Source organism: Manihot esculenta, chromosome 9, assembly GCF_001659605.2.
Source record: "Manihot esculenta cultivar AM560-2 chromosome 9, M.esculenta_v8, whole genome shotgun sequence".
In the NCBI taxonomy this organism is placed as follows: domain Eukaryota; kingdom Viridiplantae; phylum Streptophyta; class Magnoliopsida; order Malpighiales; family Euphorbiaceae; genus Manihot; species Manihot esculenta.
Genome location: NC_035169.2, coordinates 1,783,947 through 1,806,612, shown reverse-complemented (window position 1 = coordinate 1,806,612; position 22,666 = coordinate 1,783,947). Strand labels below are relative to the sequence as shown.

The following is a 22,666-nucleotide window of genomic DNA, read 5'->3' as shown; positions in this document are numbered from 1 at the left end:
GTAATATAAAATATAATTATTAATTAATATTTATTTTAATAATTTTAATAATACCAAAGGCCACCACATGGATGAAGACGACCTAACCGGTCCAACCCCACATGGAAACAGGAAACTATATGTGGATGTGATTGGATGAGAGTTGGCCCACAGAATTTATCATGTGTCTGTTTCAGTGTGCCTGTTGGGATACAGAGAGCATCGCCCTTGTTCTATATTCACACACGCTTGCATTGCACCCATCATTAGCTTTTGCCTTTGGTGGAATGTTGTTTTCGCTTACAGTTACCCTTTGCTTTCCTGTTACTTCCCTCTTCCCATTCTGATTAGGGAGAATCATCATGCGCTTCTTAAATTTTCAAAAAAATTATATTTATTTTAAAATTATTCAATTAAATTATTTTTATATTTTAAAAAATTGAATTCTTTAATATTTTTTTAAAAAAACTTTTAATCAAATTATTTTAAATTTAATCAAATAGATAAAATATTATGAATAATTAAAATTATAGAGACTAAATATTATATATAATTAAAATTATAAAAATTAAATAGTATAAATATTTAAAAATTTTATTATTTATATTTTGTTAGGAATACTCATTAATTAATTCTTTATTTTAAAAAATATATTAAAATATTTTTTATATTTTAAATATTTTATTAATTCATATTTTCGTTAATTTTAACCATTACATATTATAAAAATTTTTTATAAATTTAAAAAAATTAATTAGTAGACTTTTTAAAAATATAATAAATCAATTAATGACTTTTTTAAAATTATAAAAATTAAATAGTAAAATATTTAATAACTAAAATTAATAAAAAAATTAATTAATAAAATTTTTAAAATGCGAATAACTGTATTTTTAAAAATCAAAATATCAATTAATAAATTTCTCAGCATTAAATAATAATTCTTTTTAAATATTTAAAGTAGCTAATAATATTTTAACCGAAGAATTAAAAAATTAAAGTTTATAAAATATAAAATCTTTTTAATTTATCAATATTAAAATAGATATAGATTAGTAAATTTTTAAAAATTTAGAAATTTAATAATAATTTATCTTTGTAATTAATATTTTCTTTGAATTTCTTTTTGCTTTTTTTGGTCATCATTTTTATTAAGTTTTGGTTTTGTTTCAATATAACATAAATTATATTTCTTAAAATTTATAATAAATTTTTATTAGATAACTAAGTGATACCGTATTAATTTTTTGAGAGGGTTATTTTTTTATCGTGTAAATTTTTAAAAAAATTATTAATTGTTTTTATTTTAAAATTAATTAATTAAAGTATCTATAATTTTTTAAAAAAATTAAACTTTTTAATCATCCTTTTAAAAATATTATTAACTGTTTTAAATATTTATATTATCAAGTAATTTTAACAATATATAATATTTCTTTATAATTTTAAATATTTTATCAAGCATGATTATTAATCACCATATTAGAATACACAGAAAAAATTGATTTATTGATCACCATATTATTTATTATTAAAATAATAATTGGGTAAAATCAGAAATAAATTGATTAAATTCAATGGAAAAATAAATAAATTTAGTTTTTTGTGGAGGCTTGTAATTACTCAGTACTGATTATTTTCTAATATTATGATATATAAAAAAAATTTAAATATTCCATATTTTAGGAAGTTCAATTTTGATCATTTTTAATTTTTTTATACATATTAATTGAGAATCTCAATTTAATTCAAAATTGAAAATTTATGAAGTACATGAATGGGTGGAGTCAAAATCAGAGGGGGTTGGATGATTTTGGCATTTGATGAGTTGACAACAACAGCTCCACTGCAATTTGCCAGCACAAAGCAACCTTATCATGGTTTGCAATCATGCATGTTCTCAAAATATAAAATGAGAGAATTACTCTTTAATCCTTTTATATTTTAAAAATATCATATAGTAACTATTTAAACTTTTTTATTAATTATAAGGATTGATGACCGTTGGATTTTTCCACTCCGGTCAAGGGCCAAGACCACGGTAATGGCTCATCATCCGAAAGCCCATACATCCACTGCACTGACAGGTCAGGTCCATTCGATCCTCGATACTAGGCCCCCTTTGAATTTCTTAACCAAGTCGGCCCAGTCTTCACTGCTTCCCGGACCGATTCCCTTTGGGCTCAGTTTTATTTATATCTTTCGGTCCAGTCCGGAACCAGAAAGAAGACTCCTCCATCTACCTTGTGAACCCATCTACACGCGCACAAAGAGAATTAGAGGCCGTTACGCATGTGGCAGAGATTTGATTTCCTCGTACGTCCGTATCAACGTAGTAGGAATAGGTGGTTCAATGATATACGTTCTGTTAACACGTTACTAGCAGACAAAAAAAAATATATAAAAGGAGAAATATTCTCCTCTAGGTCTAAGTTTTTATTATTCCAAAAATCTCTGTAAAACTCTATTTCTCTGGATCTCAGATCATCAGGGATAAAAACAGTTATTATTTTAAAATATAGAAATTAAATAATTGTTATTTGAAATTATAAAAATAAATAATTATTCTTTTAAAATTACAGAGATTAAATTATTATTTTTTAAAATTATAAATATTAATTAAAATAAAGGCAGGTGTTGTGACTAAAACTAAGCAAACAAAGAAGGCGATGCAGCAAGCTCCATTGGAGGAATTCAGAGAATGGATACAATTGCAATGTCGAACAAAGCAAACCCAGAGAAGGAAAGTTGCTAATGAGCCTAAATTAACAGGCTCTGGTTCCCGTTTTGAAATTATTATTGAAGAAGATATGCAGTAGGGGTCTAGGGGAAGAGACGAGGCTTAAAAGGAGCAAATTCCCTTTTCAGCAGGTACTAGAAGAGATGGATAGAAGTCTAGGAAATCTTCCTCCAAACAATTAAGCAAACAAAGATACTTTCCATAATGAAAGAGCAGTAACGAGTATGAAACTTTTAAAGAAAAATAAATATTACGGTACAGCTAAGTAAGGAATGTGGTGTTTGTGCTGGTTTGTTTACTATTTTTTTTTTTTCATAATTGCATTAGTTGATTTTTTTTTATAGTACATTGTTAGTGTGTTGGTTAGTCATAGATTTGCGGGAGTAAATTTTTAGGAATGAGGAGTATTATATAGCAATTTATTCTCCATTTTTATTGAATAAAATTGAGTTATAAAGAAAAAACAGTGTTGCTTTTACAATACTAAAAAAAATTTAATCAAAGTGTCATGTTGATCATTTTCTTCACCCGATTTGTTGTGTTTAATTGTTGTTTCAAATATTTTGTTGCGTGAATTTTTTTAATTTGACATTTGGTATCAGAGTCTTATTCTTGTATACCTAAGTACATGTCGAGAAGAAAAAGCAATTCGTCTTCAAACTCTGCCAGATCCAACAGTGACGATTTGACTGATACGATAACAGTGCAGATGACGTCGTGAGAAGGGAGTGTTACTCTCCGGTACACGTTGCTTACTAAGAGCAATTATTCGGCATGGGCAATTAAAATGAAGGTATACATGGAGGCTTAGGGCGTGTGGGAGGCTGTTGCATCCGATAATCCCATAGAACCGCACAAAGATAAGATGGCGTTGGCAACCATCTATTAAGGAATCACTGAAGAGACCGTGAATGAAGCATGGAGACTCTGAGATGGGAGTTTGAGAGTCTTCGCATGGAAGATGACGAAGCCGTATAATTTCGCCGATAGGGTGTCTACCATCATCAATAAGCTGCATAGCCTTAGTGAAAAATTAGAGGAAGAGTACAGAGTGAAGAATATGTTGCGTGCAGCGTCACTGAAATTCATTCAAATTACCTCTATGATTGAGGAGTTCAGTGATTTGAAGAGCACGACAATGGAGGAACGTGATTGGTTCACTCAAGGCTCGCGAAGGACGCCTACACAGTCGCAACATAAAAGGAGATGAGCATGTACTATTGACACGCACAGAGTGGAACATATGCAAGAAAAGGTGAGCTTGAGAGTTGGTTCACCCGGAGAACATGCCAGAGGGCATGATAATAGTGATACTCGTGAATGCGATTGTGGGCGTGGTGGCTCAAAGTGCGACCGTGGACAAGGACGTGGCAATGATGAGAATTGGTAATATCATAAATTTGATATGAAAAAGGGATGATGTTTCAATTGTAATGAGTTTCGACACTTTGCGTCTGACTGCAATGCAAATAAGAAGGAAGAGAAAGTTCATCTTGTAGAAAAACAAGATGATGTTGAACTTGCACTTCTAATGGCAAATGCATGTGACTTGGTACATTCTAATGACTCGACATTGACATTCTGTGGAATGAAAAGAAGGTAAAACCTGAGTTTGTGAGTGATGAATATGAGAGAGTGTATGGTACCTTGACACTGGAGCTAGCAACCATATGACAGGCTATAAGAAAAATTTTGCTAAACTTGATGAAACTATTAATGGCAAGGTGAGGTTTGGTGATGGAGCAGTTTTGAACATCTGTAGCTGCATAACCATATTATTTCAATGTAAAAATGGAGAACATATGATACTCATAAATATTTATTATATACTAAAATTAAAAAGTAATATTATAATTATTGAGCAACTGGATGTATATGGAGAAAAAACAGTGATTGAATGAGACTTTTTATGTCTTTTTGACAAGCAGAGAAGATTGGTCACATTAAAGAATATGTTGTATGTAGTAAACATTATACACATATAGCAATGTGTTTTATGATTAATTATAAGAAGGATACGTGGCTCTGACACCATTATGGTCACTTAAATTTTCAAGCTCTCAGAAACATTACTAATACAAAAATGGCAGATGAATGCCACACATTGAATAGATGAATTAATTGTGTAGCGGGTGTGTACTTGCTGAGCAACACCTGTCCCATTTCCACAGTTTCGGCTAATTATCGAATTAACAGATCACTGAAACTTGTGCATGACGACCTGTGTCGGTCAATCACACCCACAACACCGACAAGTAACAAGTATAATTTGGCCTTTGGGGTGGCTTGCTTCGACTGCTCAAGGAGAATAGCTAGGAGTCTTCACAGTCTCCTTTGGGTGCATGTTGGTTTTGCAAGTTTAGCTTGGAATATTGTTGAAAGGAATCAAGTTAGCTAATAAATGGAATATCAAATATCTAGAAGAGGAAACATACTGTAAAGGAGCAGTCGATTTTATTAACAGGAGGAACTCAGTTTTGATTTTACTAACTAATATTTTTTTTATATTATAAGAATTAAATAAAATTTTTTTATTATAATATCGTATATTTTATAAAAATAATTTAATATTCATATTTATATATAACTATTTATATAATATTTCTGAAAAAAAATTGTTAATTAGTTTTATATAACAGAATATAAACTTATCTTTATGCAAATAATTTTTAGAAAATAATTTTTAAAAAATAAATAATAAAAATTAAAAAATATTTTTAATTTAAAAAAATAAAAAACAGAAATCGTCCCGCATTATTAAACATACACCTAATATTTTTATTAAAAAAATCGCTAATTAACTTATTTGAATATTAATTAAAAAAACTAGTATGTATATTTAAAATTATAAAATTATAAAATTAAATAATATAAATATTTAATTATTTGACGGTTATAAATAGTTGATTAATTTTTTAAGTTTATATTTTTAATAAATAATTCTTTTAAAAAAGTATGCCTTAACCACAATTTTTTAAAAAAATAAAAAGCTATAAATTAAATAATATGAATGTGATTGGTTTGCTTCTAATTTGGAAAACCACATTAAAAAAAAAATCGTGGGTGTTTTGTTTATGTCCTTCTAAAATACAATAAAATAAATAATAATAATAAATAAATAAAAACAGAGATATTGAATGTGGCACAAAACTTTAGAAGAAGAAGGAGGTGTACCTACCCTTAATCGCAATAAAGAATGTGAGATATTTTCTGTTTAAGCGACAAAATGATTGAAATTTGTGAATGGAATCCCATCTTTAAGATAATGTTAACATTTTTTTTAATGGAAAAGAATTACTAATACATCTACTCTCAATACATGTCCTTGAAAATTTATTTATCCAAATAATAAAATTAAAAATTTATAATAATTTATTTAAAATATTTTTTATATATAATTATGATTTAAAAAATTAATATATATATATATATATATATATATATGATAATCTGAAATCCATAAAATAGAGTTTATAATGGGTTCTATAAAACTGAAAAAGTTTATATATATATATATATATATATGATAATCTGAAATCCATAAAATAGAGTTTATAATGGGTTCTGTAAAACTGAAAAAGTTTAGACATAGAGGAGAGTATTTCTTTTTTTATATATTTTCTTTTGTCTGCTAGTGACGTGCTAACAGAACGTATATCATTGGTCCATCTGTTCCTGTTACGTTCATACGGACGTATGAGAGAATCAGATCTCTGCTCCATGCATAACGGCCTTTGATTCTCCCTGTGCACGTGTAGATGGGTCCACAAGGCAGGTTGATGAATCTTTCTCATGGTTTCGGGCTGGACCGGAAGATAGAAACAAAGCTGGGTCCAAAGGAGGTCGGCCTGAAAAGCAGTGAAGGCTGGGCCGATCTGATCAAAAAATTCAGAAGGGGTATGGTATCGAGGATCGAATGGGCGTGACCTGTCAGTGCTGAGAATGTATGGGTTTTCGGATGATGAGTTTTTACCGCGGGCTTGGCTCTTGACCGGAATGAAGAAGTCCAGCGGTCATTAATATATATATATATAATAAAAATTAATATTATTTTAAAATTCTCAAAGTATTTTTTAATATTTACTAAAATTTTATTTTTTAATATTTACTAGAATTTTCTCACAGTTTATTGCTCACAATCATTGTAATATATAGGTTAAATGGAAAAAAGAAAATTAACTGTTGATTTTTATGAATTAAAAAAAGTCAGACAACATAGTAAACTCTAAAAACAATTCACATCAATTCTAAATTTTCATAAGTTCACAAATTTAATCGTTAAATATTATAAAAAAATTTAAAATATTCATAATATATAAATTAATTAATAAATTTTTTAAAATTATATAAACTAAATAATAAAATATTTAATAATAAAATTAATGAATAAATTAATTAATATAGTTAATTATCGCCTGAATTAAATGTATTATTTCATTAGAGGTAAGTTAATTCAAATTTACGTAAAATGTTAATTAAAATTTTAATTATTTAATAAACTATATTTTATCTATGTTTTCCAACTTTATATGAAGTCAAGATTTTCATTTTTTTATTCAAATAAAAAATAAGTTATTTTTTAAATATATTTAAAATTTTTTTAAAAAATAATTTTTTTAATTACTATATTCACTTAAAAGAAAATTCTTATTTAGTTTTAAAAAATGTTTTAAAAGATTTTAAAAACTTATTAATTAATTTCTTTATTAATTTTAACTGTTAAAATTTATTCAAATTATTTTAATTATTTACTTAATAAATATAAGAGAAATTTTTTTTTAATATTAAATATCATAATATTAATTTAAAAATCTGACGGCAAAGTAGTAGCAGACTTTTTATAATTTTTATTAATAATTTAATATATTCTTTAAAAAAATTGGGATTTTAATTAATAAATTTATTGCAATCTACAAAATAAATAGTAAAATTTTCTATTCTTTTAAAATAGATGATTTGACCCGGACAACATCATTGCATAATCTTAAAAACCCAAAAATACAAACACGTGGTACAGCTTTTGCCTTTACGCTTGCGGTCCTCATGTCCAGCTGTGTATTGGAAATAAAGAGACTGAAATCCCAGGCAGTGCTCCTTTCCACTCTCACCTCATATTTACTAAAGTGACCGTTCCACTTCTGTCATTTTTTTTTATCTTCTGGTTTTGCCCCCTCTCTAAAAAGCAACAAAACTGTAAAGTTCTCTAAAAATAGGTCTCCATTCAATTACAAAGTTTTAAAAATCAAATTACTATTTAAATTTTATAATTTAAGGAAGAAATTATTTGATTAATGAAAAAAAAACGCTGTAATAAATTTTAAAAAAATAAAAATATAAAATATAAATACTTAAAAATTAAATAAAGAGTTTTATTTGAGTATAAAATTAAATTTTAAAAATTTTCTTTTTTATTTTTAGTCTATTTAAAAAAAAAATGAATACACTATTTTATTAATGAAAAAAGATAAAAATGTTTTAATAAATTTATAAAAATATAGATATTGACTTATTAATAATAGTAATAATAAGAGATTAAATAGTAAATTTTTCAAATATAAATTATTTTTTATAAATAAATGAAACTTAATAAAATTTAAAATTATTTAATATATTACTAACTGTTTAAATAAATAGAGTAAAAATTGAATCTTCTTTCAAAAGGGTCTCCCTTAATTCACAAGATAAAATTCCAAATGTTAAAGCCAAAAACACAAATTACTATTTTGTTTTTATAATTTAAAAAATTAATTATTTAATTTCTTTATTTTTAAAAATATATTTATTAGTTCTTATTAGTTATAGAAATTATATATTTATAATTTTAGAATTGTAGAAAATAAATAGTTATTTTGAAATTGCAGCTCTAATTAAAAATAAAATTATCTTAATTATTTTACATATTACTAACTGTTAAATAAATGAAATTTCAATATTTTTTTGAGAAGGTCTCCCTTAATACACAAGATAGAATTCTTAAAAAAAAATGACAAATTAATATTTGATCCCTATATTTCAATAAAGCTAACTACATGATTTATTATTTTTTTTAAAAAAGAAATCATCATTACTGTTTTATTTAATTTTATAGGCTAAACTTTCCTTCATTTCATGAAAAAAATTTATTAGAAAAATATTTTCTTATTTTTTAATATTTGATACACTTAAGAAAATTATTAATTTGAAAATACTTTTCCCATCAAAAGTAAATTATAGTCTTTTTTAAGAAAAATAATTTATTTTTTTAAAAAAAGTTGAAGCCACTTTTAAAATTTTAAGAATCTTATTAACACTATAACATATAAATTCATTAATATTATTTATTTTTTAATATTACAATAAATAAATAGAAAATAAATTATAAATTAATTATTTTCTGCAAATGGAAACTAATTAATTACTTTTTTCAAATTACAAAAGTTAAATTATTATCATTTTAAATTATAGAAATTAATTAAGAATTATCTTAATTATTTCATTCATTATTAATAATTGAAATAAATAAAAAATGCATTTAATAGTTAATGAATTTCAATAAATTATAAAGATTAAATGGTAATTTTTTTATGTAAAAAAATCAATCCATTGAGAACTCATACCTCAAAAAGTAGAACAGTACCAAAATCTCATCAAAAAGCCTCGCCACCAGCAACCCCAAAGACCAAACCAGAAAGCTAAGGAAGAAAAAGAAAAAGCTAAGAGAAAGCAAAACAACAGTGCACAGAGAGAGAGAGAGAGAGAGACAAAGAAAGGACATTCATGATGGGCTGTGCTGCGTCAAAACCTAATACTCTCCACACCAACACCAACACCAACACCAACACCAATCGCCTTGAAGCAACTCATTCTCTTCACAGCCCTGCATTCACTTCATCATCATCTTCTTCTCATCACTATTCTTCTCCACCAGTAACCAGAGCTTTCTCTCTTCAAACCCCACTTGTTCATCATCCTCCTTCAAAGAAAGGCGATTCCCACCATCTTGTTTCTCTTACTTCCACCACTTATGGCTCTCTTCTCCTCCTTGAACCCATAAGCTCCAAATTCAACGGTGAAAACCCACCTAATCAGCTCCATTCGCCGCCTGAATTCACCAAGAATAGTCATAAAACACAGCCCCCTGCAGACCCCGGTGAGTCTTTTTCGCCCGACTCTGTTATCAATACTTGGGAGCTCATGGATGGTCTTGATGATGATTTGGGTTTCGAAATGGGTGATTCTTTGAAGCCAAAATCATCATTTTCTGATCATGCTATTCAGGTTACTTCAAAATCAAATTCGTTCCAGCATTTGGGTTTTGATTCGTCTGCTAAAAAGATGAATGATTCTTTTGATTCTGTGAAATCTGAAGAAATAGCTGTTGATAACTCATTTTCATTGTCAAAGCCACTGTGGAAGCATTTATCAGAGGAATCATTTCTGTCAAAAATGGATCCTAATGTGGTCTCAAGTTACAGGCGTGCATTGTCATCTCGGCAATTAGGCTACACTAAAGAATCCAATGGTGCAAGATCAGTGGGTTCTAGTCCCATGAATTCTTCATCAACCCACAAAAATGGGTTCCTTTCTGAAAACACAGAAGATAAAATTGTTCTGTATTTTACAAGTTTGAGAGGAATTAGAAAGACTTATGAGGACTGCTGTGCAGTTAGGATGATCTTCAAGGGATTTAGAGTTCCAGTGGATGAAAAGGACATTTCAATGGATTCTTCATACAGAAAGGAGCTGCAGAGTGAGCTTAAAGGGAAAGCAATGAACTTGCCACAAGTGTTTATCAAGGGGAAGCATATTGGTGGGGTGGAGGAGATCAGGCAACTGAATGAAACAGGTGAATTAGCAAAGGTTTTAGAAGGATTTCCTGTAAGAGATCCAAGGTTTGTCTGTGAGAGTTGTGGGGATGCAAGATTTTTGCCATGTCCAAATTGTCATGGCAGTAGGAAGTTGTTTGATGAGGCGGAGGAACGGCTGAGGAGATGCCTTGATTGCAACGAAAATGGGTTGATTCGCTGCCCTGGTTGCTGCTAATGAATTGGATGATATGCATAATTATTGCAAAATTTTTGTGCTAGCTGCTTCTTAAATCTTGAAGGAATTCTAAAGAACTACTGCTTCTTATTTCACTGTTCTGTGATTCTTGATGCTTAATGAGATTTGTTTATTTTGATCTATGCTGATGGGTACTGTTGTTCATTGTTGATTTGAACAAGTTAAAATTAAAAAACAAAAAAAGAAGTAATCTTTTTTTTTTTTAATGCTTGATTACATTTGTTAATCATGCTTGGTGTTTGTCATTATTCTTATCCTACTATTTGTGGAAATGAGAATTTCCTTGTAGAATAATGTATAGGTGGAACTTGGAAGCTTCCTTGGGAGTGGATAGTAAAGAAGATTAGCAGCTGCTGATGTTTGTTTTCTACTAGTTTTTATTATTTTTTAATAAAAATTACTATTTAATTTTTAAGAAATTTTTGATATTTTAAAAATTTTAAAGATTATATTGTTTTAAATTTAATACAAATTATCATAAATATTTAAATTTATCATCAAACATCAATAGAAATCCGATTGGAATTATCCTTAATTTCAATTTCAATTGAATTTTCATTTCATTTTAATTCTTTTTTAAAAAAATTTTAAAAAGATTTAATCGTTTCTTTTATCATTCATTTCTCTCTTTACATCCACACTATTGATTTTAGAGTTGAAAACTTATAAATACCATCAATTTTTTACTATTCAAATGGAGGGAGCATTCTAAAAATATATAAAAATCAAAAGTTACTATTGTTTGAGAAAATTTATTAATTAACTTTTTAATTTTAAAAATATATTAAAATATTTTTCAAATTTTAATTTATGAGTAAATTATTTCATTAATTTTAATTATTATTTAATTTTTTAATATTATAAAAATATTTATTAATTAGTTTATTATATTAAAATATTTTAATTTTTTTAATATTTAAGAATTAAAATAAATGAAAAGATTAATTAATAAATATTTTAAAATTTGAAAAAAAATTTTAATGTATTTTTTAAATTTGATGGATTAGATAATAAATTTTTCATTAGTTTTTTTTAAAAAAAAAAAAAAAAACTTTTAAAAACAATCGTCTCCCTAGAACAGCAGGGTTCCATTCCCACTCTCCTAGCTCAGTACGCCGAAACCAGAGAGCGTCCTCACCAACAACCCTTCAGTCAGCTCTAAAACCCCATTTTGGCTTCCATTACAACGCCAAGCTCGGTTCCAGTCTCCTAAAGACCCGTCTTAACTCCCACCAGGCCGCCAAAACAGGGTCAAGGAGATCGTGGTCCTTACTATCTTCCATGCGTATACTGTCCCTGAGCTCGTCTCCGTCGCGACTCACTCTAGTGTCCACGACAGATAAGAAGCCCTTTTCGGTCTTTACTTCCAGTTGCAATATTCATCTCTGTTCTTGTTTATAGGTATGAAATTGGGTTTAATTGAGTTTATTTTGAATAATTTCTGTCTCTCTGTGTTTGTTTGGAGGTGATTGAACAAGTATTTGTTGAGACATGGAACGATTGTCACTCTCATCTTTGGATTGTTTATTTTGATAAGCTTTGGATTCTGTTCATTTTATTCAAGTTTATTCTGTGGGTCATTATGTTCCGAGGCAATACGCTTAGGTTCTGTTATTTCCTTCATATGCTACTTTCCCAAATCCATGTTCTGTTAAGTGCTATCAATTTATAATGCTGACTTTGCCCTGGGATGCCATGTTGTTAATTAGTTTCACTCGGTTTATAATCTAGATGTAATGTTCTGTCCAATTATTTCTCGCAAATGAGTGTGGAAAAAATAAAATTGTTATCAATCCTTTTGTCCTAAAGACTCAGTGAATAGTATGGGGAAGTCATTGTATGCTTGTCTTTCAGTTTTTGTTGTTCTGTAAATTTGAGGTTGTTTTGAACTGATTATATACTTCTGTTGCCGGCAAGGACCCTATAAAAATATTAAAAACTTGCCATTGCTATGTAAATTTGAGGTTGTTTTGAGTTTAGAGGTTCAATAGGCCTTTTTGTTTGCATTGTCTTGGGCAATTTAAAAAGTAATAATAATAAGATCAAAATAGTTAAAAGGGTAAGATGTTCATGTTCATTAGTTGTTTTCCATTGGGTTGTCTTGCTCCAATTTAATTAAAATTAAGTAGTAATAATAATAATAATAATAATAATAAATAAATAAATAAATACAAGTTAGATATTTAAAAGGGATAACAGGCTCAATATATGTTTTCCTTTGGATTGTCTTTCTCCAATCTAGTTAAAACTTAAAAAAAATAATAACAATAATAAAAATAAAATAAGAAATAAAAGAGTTAAGAGTTTCAATAGGCGTTTTCCTTTGGATCACCTTTTCTCGATTTTAATTTTTCTACCCTAATTTAATTTCAAATCTCGACCTCAATTTAAATCAAATACTTAAGAGGTCCAATAGGCATTTTTCTTTGAATCATCTTGACTTTATTTAAAATAAGTTAAGCGCTTTAATAGACGTTTTCCATGGAACCATCTGCACTATAATTTAATTAAAATTTGAGAAAATGTCTATAAAAATCTCAAACTTTGCATTTTTTTTAACAATTGTACCCTTAACTTTTTTTTTCAACAAAAATACCCTGTACTAATAATATTTTTACAATTGTACTATTTGCTTATATTCCCATATTCAGCATAAGAAACCCCGGATTAGTAAACAAAAACCCTAAATAGAGTTGTCGCACCTATATGCATTTCTGTTACTTGCTTTGGCAGCTACGAGACAAAAAACACTTTTTTTTGTCTCTATATCTGTTTTTAGGTTTAAATATTACTTTAACTATGGTTTTTCTTTGTTAATTTGGAGATTTCTTATACTAAAATGGATTTCTCAGTTAATTTTTAATGGGGAAGATGGATGAAGGGTATTTTTGTCAAAAAAAAGTTGACGGTATAATTGTAAAAAGTTGCAAAGTTTGAGATTTTTATGAACATTATCCCTTAAAATTTTAAAATTTAATATGAGTTTAGAAGTCCAATAGGTGTTTTCCTTTAGACCATCTTCTCTATAATCATTATGATGATTCAATTGGCGATTTCCTTTGAATCTTTATTTTCTTGAAAAATTTAATCTCAGAAGTGGTTCAAAAAGAGTTTTCCATCGAATCCTTTAAATTCCTTTTAGTCAAATAAGCGTTTGCCATTGAAAAATTAATAAAGTCTTGAATAAAATAAAGTGGTTCAGTAACACCATCTCTCATTGAATAAAATAAAAAAGTTTTATGGATTTTTTAGTGCAAGGCAGAATAATAAAGTCTTGCCACAGGTTGAAATTGAGTTACATTTCGCCACAGGTTGAAATTGAGTGACATTTCGCCACAGGTTTAAAATGAGTGACATTCTTATTCCATCGAATTGTCGGCATGTTCACGGTTAGTAGACACTTACTTTCATTTAGACCTCTTTGCAAATTTTTATAAGTGACATTGCTTTTATGTGTTTATGCGTTTAGCTAAATGAAATAAGTCTCAAGATTAATTAGGTTTCTGAGTAATTGAATAGGCTAAAAGTAGGCATGTTGACTGTGAACCATTTGAAATCCTTGGTGAGGAAATTAATTATGGTTCTTTGAAATTATGAACAGTTCTGTCTAGAATTATTTATTTCCTTTTCCATATCTTAGTAAAATGCAATTCTATCTAGTAAAGTTGCTGCGTAGTTTACTGCTACATTTTTACTCTTTTTTTAACGTATTATTGCTGAATTTTTACAGCCAGAAACAGTAGCAGTGGTCTTGGAGAAATGGAAGCAAATTTGGTAGCAGAAGGGAATGGGCATGGAGCTGAGAGAGGTGGGAGCTTTGACATGGGGTCATTAGGAAGGTGCTTGAGTAGCTTTGTGGATGAAGGTAGCTGTGAGAGTCATAGATACTACCTCTCACGAAGAACTGTGCTTGAGATGTTGAGAGACAGAGACTATTCTGTTCCAAGTTCGGAAATTGACATCACTCTGCAAGAATTTCGAGCCATTCATGGGCAGAACCTGGATATTGATCGCCTTAAATTTTCTGCTACTAACAAGTCGGATCCCTCTAAAAGGGTATGGCAACACTTTGGTCTTCCTTTGCTTTTGAGTTTTTAAGGTTTTTTCTTTTGGTTGTTGAGAATGTGAGAGTATAAAAGAATTTTTTTTTTATTGGTTGGAGGGGGTTCGTTGGAATGTTCACCTGAACATGGTCATTCTGCTAATTCTGCATGTAGTTGCTTTTAATTGCTCATGGCTAGTAAATAATTGCTACCTTATGTTATAAGTTGGTGAAATTGAAATCTCCTGCTTTATATTCATAATAATGCTTCTTTTTTTTAATCAAGAAGCTTGTTTTTATGAGCTTTTGTTGAAAAAATATTACTATATTAATGCTGAAAGAGGCTTACTTCTCACCTCATAAGTGGAAGTGTCTTGGCTAATAAAAAAAAATTAATTACTTTTTTTTTACTAAGCATGTTGAGAGAGAGAGAGAGAGTGCATTAAAGTAACTTAGGGTTTTGATAATGGGCATTACTGAGTGTCATGCATTCTTTAATGCTTTGTGGAAGCTTCTGATGGAAGTGGATTTGTTTTTGCTATTTTAAATGGTAGATTTTGTAACATTTGATGTTATTCTTGTTTTTGATGTTATATGTATATGTTTGCAACCAAACAAGAATTGTTTATATGACATGGAATCAACAAGATTTATACCATCTAAAACATTCTCAAAAATACATCTAAATTTCATTCCAAATATGTCCACATACCAATGTTTAGGAGTTGTGCAAACCATCTTTGGAAGAATATGTTTTTCTTCCCTCTAAATGATCTCAAAGTGATGTTAATAAGAGGGATCAGAAATGTGTATTTCTCTTCCTTGTATAGCAATATGGATACTTACATAGCCTCTAAATTAAAATGGTAATCTTGGAAGGTCCACTTCTCCTTATTTGTCATCCAAGGAAAACTTATGGTTCTCTTCCTCTACCCTTCAAATGGCTCTAGAAAAGGATTTCCTTTGCAAAATACTCCCTTTTCAGTATCATATCATTCCTCTTGCACAAGAGTATATAAAAGTTTGCAAAACTTCATCCTAATCATTGGCATTCCCCATAAAAGGCACATGCCAACTAAACCTTATAAAAGAACATTACATATAAGAAATCACTAAAGCACTTTTCCAAGTATAAATGCAGGAAAAGATGATTCTCCCATTTGCAACACCAATATGTCCCAGAGAAAAGTAGCCTCACCCCGCAAGATACCTTTGCTACTACACTTGTACAATCACTATGCTTGCACCCACATTTTGCACTAATAATCCATCTCAAGGCAAGGTTATTTTTTTCTATCATGAACCTGCCCAGCAATTTCTTATAATAAATCTCCACAACCATTTCCTTGAAGGAGATTTATTAAACGTTGATAAGACTGTGTTTAGCCTTCTCTTTCTGTTTAACCATTGGTGTCTTTGTTGTTTTAACAAAAGTTTTTTGCTTCATGCTGTTGACCTTTTGATTTTTTTCTTCTTCAAAATGATGTCATTTTGAGGATCTTTTCGTGAAGAAGATGTTTTTTTAAACCTTGTTAAACATTGAGCTTGCTCTTCAGTGATGGCTTAGTTTGTTCAATGACTATGATGAATTTTCACTATCACAATTAGGTTGGCACCGTTTTTATTATTTACATACAAGCTAACATAAAATTTAGTGAATGAGCTGTATATCAAGCACCCAATTATAGCTGATATTGTCCAATGCATATATGAAATTTTTATAATGTAATGGTCTATATAAAAATTCTTTCATTATACAAACATTACTACTGCAGAAGTAATATTTTGTAATAGAATGCTAAATGGTTCATCTACTTGATGGTTTTATTAGCAATTGTGAGGTGAAATACTTTTTTACTTAATTTATGCCTTATCATTTTGATGGAAATTAATTTGAACTGCAGGTGCTGGTTATTTTCTGTGGGACTGGTGTGGTTAAAGTTAGTTCAGTTCGCCTCATTGCTGCTCAGATTGCTAATAGGGACAGTTTAACTGGTCTAATTTTGGTCTTGCAAAACCAAATAACAAACCAAGCTCTGAAAGCTATGGATCTTTTTACTTTTAGGGTTGAGATGTTCCAGGTACGTTGTGATTTGATTGCATCTTGGACCTTTTATCATCTACATGTTATTGAAACTGAAGAAAAATAAAGAGGAGAATGGTTTGTTTGATTTTAGATGCTTGATTATTGCCTCAAGCTCTGGGTTTAAAAAGAGTCTTTACAAATACTAAACAGAAACAACTTAACTACAAGCATTCAAATCTTCCTAATCAAAGGCACTAACATAGGGATTTCTATTTACAAGATCTGCTCAATATTCTTAACACTCCCCCTCAAGCTTGAGCCTACTTATTGTATGCTCCTACTTATTGTAGTAATGCACCCCGACTCAATCTTTTGTCTGATAAAGTGAATCTATTTTTATGTGCTTTGTCCTTTCATGAAACACACGATTTGAAGTGATATGCAGTGGGGCTTGGTTGTCACAAATCAACTTCATTGGCTCATTTCCTCCACATTTTAATTTATGAAGCAGTTGCTTTAGCCATATAAGTTAACATGTGGCAAGTGCTATGGCTCAATGCTTTCGTGCTTGATCTAGCCACCACATCTTGCTTTTTACTTTTCCAAGATATCATATTACCTCCAACTAGAATGTGATACCCTGAAGTGGATTGTCTGTCAGAATGTGGTCCTGCCCAGTTTGCATTAGAATATCCAACAATCTGTGTGTTTCTCCTATCTTCATATAGCAAACCTTGTCCAGGAGTCCCTTTCATATATCTAAGGATGAAAATTACTGCATTCCAATGACTTTCACATTGCACAATATATATCTAAATGTGGACGAATGCTCATAATTGCGTGGAGGTTTACCATGGAGAGACCAACATATGTCTCTTGTATGCCCTCCTTTATCACAACAAGTACAATGCTTTGAACTCTTCCCTTTTCCTTTCTTTGAACAATTATGCTATTTATTAGATTGGACAGCCACGCACTTGCCTCATGGATTTGCTTCAATAGCATTATTTGTAGTCAAAGAGATCCGCAGGAGTCTAACAGACACATAATCCAGAGTAGGGTCAATAGTAGTAGTAAGAATCTGGTCTCTGACTGAACTAAAATCTGAACGGAGTCCAATCAAAGCTAGAACCATAAAGAACTTATCTCTCTGTTGTTCTTGAGTAGAAAAACTATCTGTGAATGGCATGGGAGAATTAAATTCATCTTTAAGAGTTTCTACATGTCCCAAGTAGCTTCACATGTCCTGATGACTTCGCTGCAGGTGAACAATGCCAGAAACAGCTTTGTAAAGGCTTTGTATATCATTAGTATATAATGTTTTATCTTTAGCCACACTTTGCAACATGTTTTGCAAGATTGAAAGAGGGTAAGTAACTTGGGATCAAGCGAGTGCCATACTTGATTGCATAATTGCACATCTATTTTAACCCATCTTGTTTTTTATGCAGCAGCAATATTAGTATAATTTCTCACTAGATAATTATCATATCCTTGGTCCATGAACCATAGTTCTACTAAAGCAGATTAAGACATAATTATTTCTCCCTTGTAACTTGACAATGGTTATAGTTGGTGGACTAGCAATGGAGAAAAGAGTCCTAGGATTTTCAGAACCTGTATTTGAGGATGTCCCTTTCTCAGTCATTGTGGTAAGAGCCCAGGTGATTGAAAATTTTAGAAAGCAATTGTAGATTGAAGAACCTAGAAGAGTAGAAGTGTCTTAGTAGATGGGCAGCATCAAACTGGAGTTGCCAGTCCTTGGTAAGGTTGGCAATGTGATGTCTAGCAAGAAGAGGTCACTAGAGCATCGCTCATGCGCCAGCATATGGGCTAGGGCAGAAAACTTGAAGTGGCATGCGGGGTCATGCGGGGCTGTCCCGCCCTTAAGTCTTCTAAATGGGGGTTCGCCAGCAGTGTGGGGTCATGCGTGGATGTTCCACCCTTTGGTCTTCTAAATGGTGTTCACCAGCGGATGGGACTTCTGATGGGACATCGGCGGCGGTGAGATTGGAAACTTCTTCCACCTTGCTAGAAGTGCAGCAAATCTTTGGAGGATAATGAATTAAAAGCGTAGAAGTGAGAGCATGGACTTCGAATCATGGCTGATACCATGAAGAAATATAAAGAGGAGAATTAATTTGTTTGAATTTAGATGCTTGATTATTCCCTCAAGCTCTTGGGTTTGGAAAGGATCTTTACAAATACTAAACAGGAAACAAGCTTAATTGCAAGTATTCAAATTTTCGTAATTAGAATGAATAGAATCTTCCTAATCAAAGGCACTAACACGGGTTTCTATTTACAAAATCTACTCAATATTCTTAACAAAAACAAAAGAATGCAAAAAGGACGGGCAGAGAAAAGGGAAAAGGTGAAGGCTGGAAGGTGTCTAAGGATCTTTGCAAATACTAAACAGGAAACAAGCTTAATTGCAAGTGTTCAAATTTTCGTAATTAGAATGAATAAAATCTTCCTAATCAAAGGCACTAACACAGAGATTTCTATTTACAAAATCTACTCAATATTCTTAACAAAAACAAAAGAATGCAAAAAGGAAGGGCAGAGGAAACGGAAAAGGTGAAGGCTGGAAGGTGTCTATCTAGTTGTGTTGTGTTCCTAGCTGGCAGGGTTAACTCAAAGTTTGTCAAAGTAAAAAAAATTAATTCCCATTTTTAATGTGGGAGGAGATATCTATGTCACTTGGAAAGCATTTTTCCAGTAATTAATTTTCTTAGTGTGCCATAGGGCTAGAGACTGGAAAATATAGAAAGATTTCCCATGAGAATATGTTTGGTACTTCGGTGGAAAGAAACTGAGCCTTGCTGTTTGACAATTTTGCATGGAGTGACTACCCCAAGGCTAGATCTGTAACATCTTGGTTCACAACCTAAGAATTTTAGCATTATATCTGGTAATGAACCTTATTTTTAATGTAGTCTAATGTTGATGACCTAACAGTTTGGCTTTAAAAAGGAAACCCAGGACAGTCTATGCAATCAGTGTTAATCTTTGGTTGTCATACCATTAGGAATCAGTTAAACATAGAGAGTAAATGCTTATTCTGGTTATGCTCCTGAGAATCAAAAGTCAGCTCTTTGATTTAGGTAGTGAAAGAAATTTCCATTTATGATTAATTAGTTAGCTGAAAATGCATTGTTTACTCTTCTTGATATAATTTTGAGTCTCAGAAGATTTTGAGTTGAAGCAAATTACTTTGAAAAGTGTAGCACCATGGAATGTCCAGATTGATCTACTCTTCAAAGTTATCAAATTGCTGATAGTGCATATACAACCTTTTTTTTTTCTTTCTAATATGCGGAATTTTTTCTTCTGAAATTTGTGCCGGCAATGTATAGATAATATAAGGTTCCAATTCATGCTCCTAAATTCCTAATATCTGGTAATGATTGTTCTCAGATTACGGACTTGCTTGTTAATATTACAAAGCATGTATTAAAACCAAAGCATGAGGTTTTGACTGATCGGGAAAAGGAAAAGCTCTTAAATAAATACAAGATTGAAGAAAAGCAGGTTAGATTTTAAACTCATCAAAAGCTTTAGTAGTAATTTTTTTTCTTTGTTATGGCTCGCATTTTCCTGTGCTGGTATTAACATTTGTTTTATCACATTGAATGAATTGATGGATGCATCTCTCTCTTCCTCTCTCCTTTTCTTCAGTTCTCACGTCAACATGCACCTGTTTTATGTTGTCATCATTGGCATCCATCCAGTATTTCTTTAAAGACTAAAAGATTTTTATTTTCAGCTTTACTGAAATAACATAATACTATGAATATAACATGTTAGTCTATTCATCTGGCTATTTTCCTATCATGAAATGGTCAAAGCTGACTCATAGAGGTGGTGATATATCATCCGTGTAGAATTAACTCGTTTTCCTTGGAGTAATAAGCAAGGGAAAAATCAAGAAAAAAATAAATAACAAAGTGAAAGTGGAAGAACTGGAGAAAGTCCTCTTTGAAAACATAGGAAGACAATGAAGTGAATTGTATATCATGTGATTGTGGTCATGAATGAATACAAGGGAATAATTAGCAATAGCTTTTTCATAAGTGAAAGCGAAACAGTTTAATTGAAATGCGCCCCAATTGATTAATCAATATTGCTAGTGACGCGAATACTGTTGTCAAGTAGTGGAGCACAAATTGGATGTAAATTAGTAACTAAAAGAAAATTAGATAAATGCATTATCTACAACACGGTCGAGATATCATAATTTATCCTTTTTTCGCCCTTTACTTAAATTTTGAGCATGTATTTGAATGTTCATGTACAAGTCTTTTATTAAATTCTCAATTATTTTTTGTTATTTTGATAGCTTCCTCGACTCTTAAAGAAAGACGCGATATCACGATATTATGGACTTGAGAAAGGACAAGTGGTGAAAGTCACATACACCGGTGAGATTACAGAGTCACATGTTACTTACCGGTGTGTCTGGTAATTGCCTTTGTGCTCTTTATGTATCATCCATTTGATGTTGTAGAAATTTTCCCCCCTTGTCATAGTTTTATCGATTTGAACTGGTTTTGAGCATTCTTAGTTCTTATCATTTTTTTCGTTTTTCGGGTTATGAAGGGGAAGGAGACTTGACCTTTGGGAATTGGTCTAAATTAGTGTTAATGATTAATCTTCGTTGATTCAGGTAAGCTATTAAACTGTAAATTTAGGAGAAGCACTTGTTTTTTCTACTATATATGATGAGCAGAGGATATTTGTGGAAGAGTAGTTCATATTTTATTTAATGCTTCATTCCTGATTCTAATACTTGATGGTCGCTTCAACTTATGTAGAGATTGTATGAAACATTGACTCAAAAAATCTGGAATGTTTATGAATTCTTCTGCAGCCAGCTTAGCTTCCCCATGTTCAGATCCTCATAGGCATTATATTCTAACGGATGACGACGACTCTATACCAAGTTGCTTAGAGAGGATTTCTCAAAAAAAAAACAAAAAAAAACAAAAACGGTTAAAGAGGGTCTTTGGTTCGGATTCATATTTCTAAGAGTAATTTACTACCAAGTTTCCATGTTTCTATGAAATCAATTCATTTCTAAACCCACTCTATTAAAATGTTTCTAATACTTTAATAAAATTTATTTTTTAGTTATTTTTTAAATTATTTATATTATTTACTTTTTATAATTTTAATTATATATATTATTTAATTTTTATAATTTTAGTTATTTATACTATTTAATTTTTTATAATTTTAATTATATATTATTTAATTTTTATAATTTTTAAATATTTATAGTATTTAGTTAGCTGTGTTCAAGATTAAGACAAGTTATTTAATGATTTTTTATTATAGAAAAATTGAAAAGATTTCAGTTTTTTTTTTAATTTAAAAAAATTAATTTTATAAAATATAAAAATATTTTAATTAAATAATTTTAAAATAAAGATGAATTAATGAGTTTTTTAAAAATTTAAGGATTTTATAATAATTTTTTTATTTTTAAAAATGTTAAAAATTATATTGTAAAAACCGCCTATGGTGGCAAGCGATGAGTTTTGGTTGAAAGTTATTAAAATCGTTTTTAAAATTGTGATATATCAAATTGTATTCGGGTAAATTATACTGAACGGAGTAATAATATGATAATTTTTGTTTTATTTTGCTTTCAATTTTTATATTTGAAATTTCCTTTTAAACCTGTTTTTTCTATTTTATTTTTAAAGAAACACTTTTTTTTTAATTTTTTTTAAGAGCACATTTGGATGGAAAAGGTTTCCTTTTCTCTAGTTGGTTTCCCTGTATTTGATGGTTCTACTACTGTTCAATAAAGCTTGAAATTACCCTAAAA

The 22,666-nt window shown here is 29.9% G+C and overlaps 2 protein-coding genes across 2 annotated transcripts; both read left to right on the top strand.

Annotated features, from left to right (window-relative positions):
* The first annotated feature begins 9,344 nt into the window (after positions 1–9,344).
* LOC110622244 (uncharacterized protein At5g39865) lies at positions 9,345–10,882 on the top strand. Its single transcript, XM_021766698.2, has one exon. It carries the CDS (start codon positions 9,476–9,478, stop codon positions 10,739–10,741), a length of 1,266 nt encoding a protein of 421 aa, XP_021622390.1. The 5' UTR covers positions 9,345–9,475; the 3' UTR covers positions 10,742–10,882.
* Positions 10,883–11,850: 968 nt separating this feature from the next.
* LOC110623385 (DNA-directed RNA polymerase V subunit 5A) lies at positions 11,851–21,577 on the top strand. Its single transcript, XM_021768308.2, has 7 exons — positions 11,851–12,163; positions 14,074–14,151; positions 14,493–14,818; positions 16,709–16,885; positions 20,251–20,364; positions 21,173–21,294; positions 21,433–21,577. The coding sequence occupies exons 2-7, from the start codon at positions 14,109–14,111 to the stop codon at positions 21,464–21,466; spliced, it is 816 nt and encodes a 271-aa protein (XP_021624000.1). The 5' UTR covers positions 11,851–12,163; positions 14,074–14,108; the 3' UTR covers positions 21,467–21,577.
* The last annotated feature ends 1,089 nt before the right edge of the window (positions 21,578–22,666 follow it).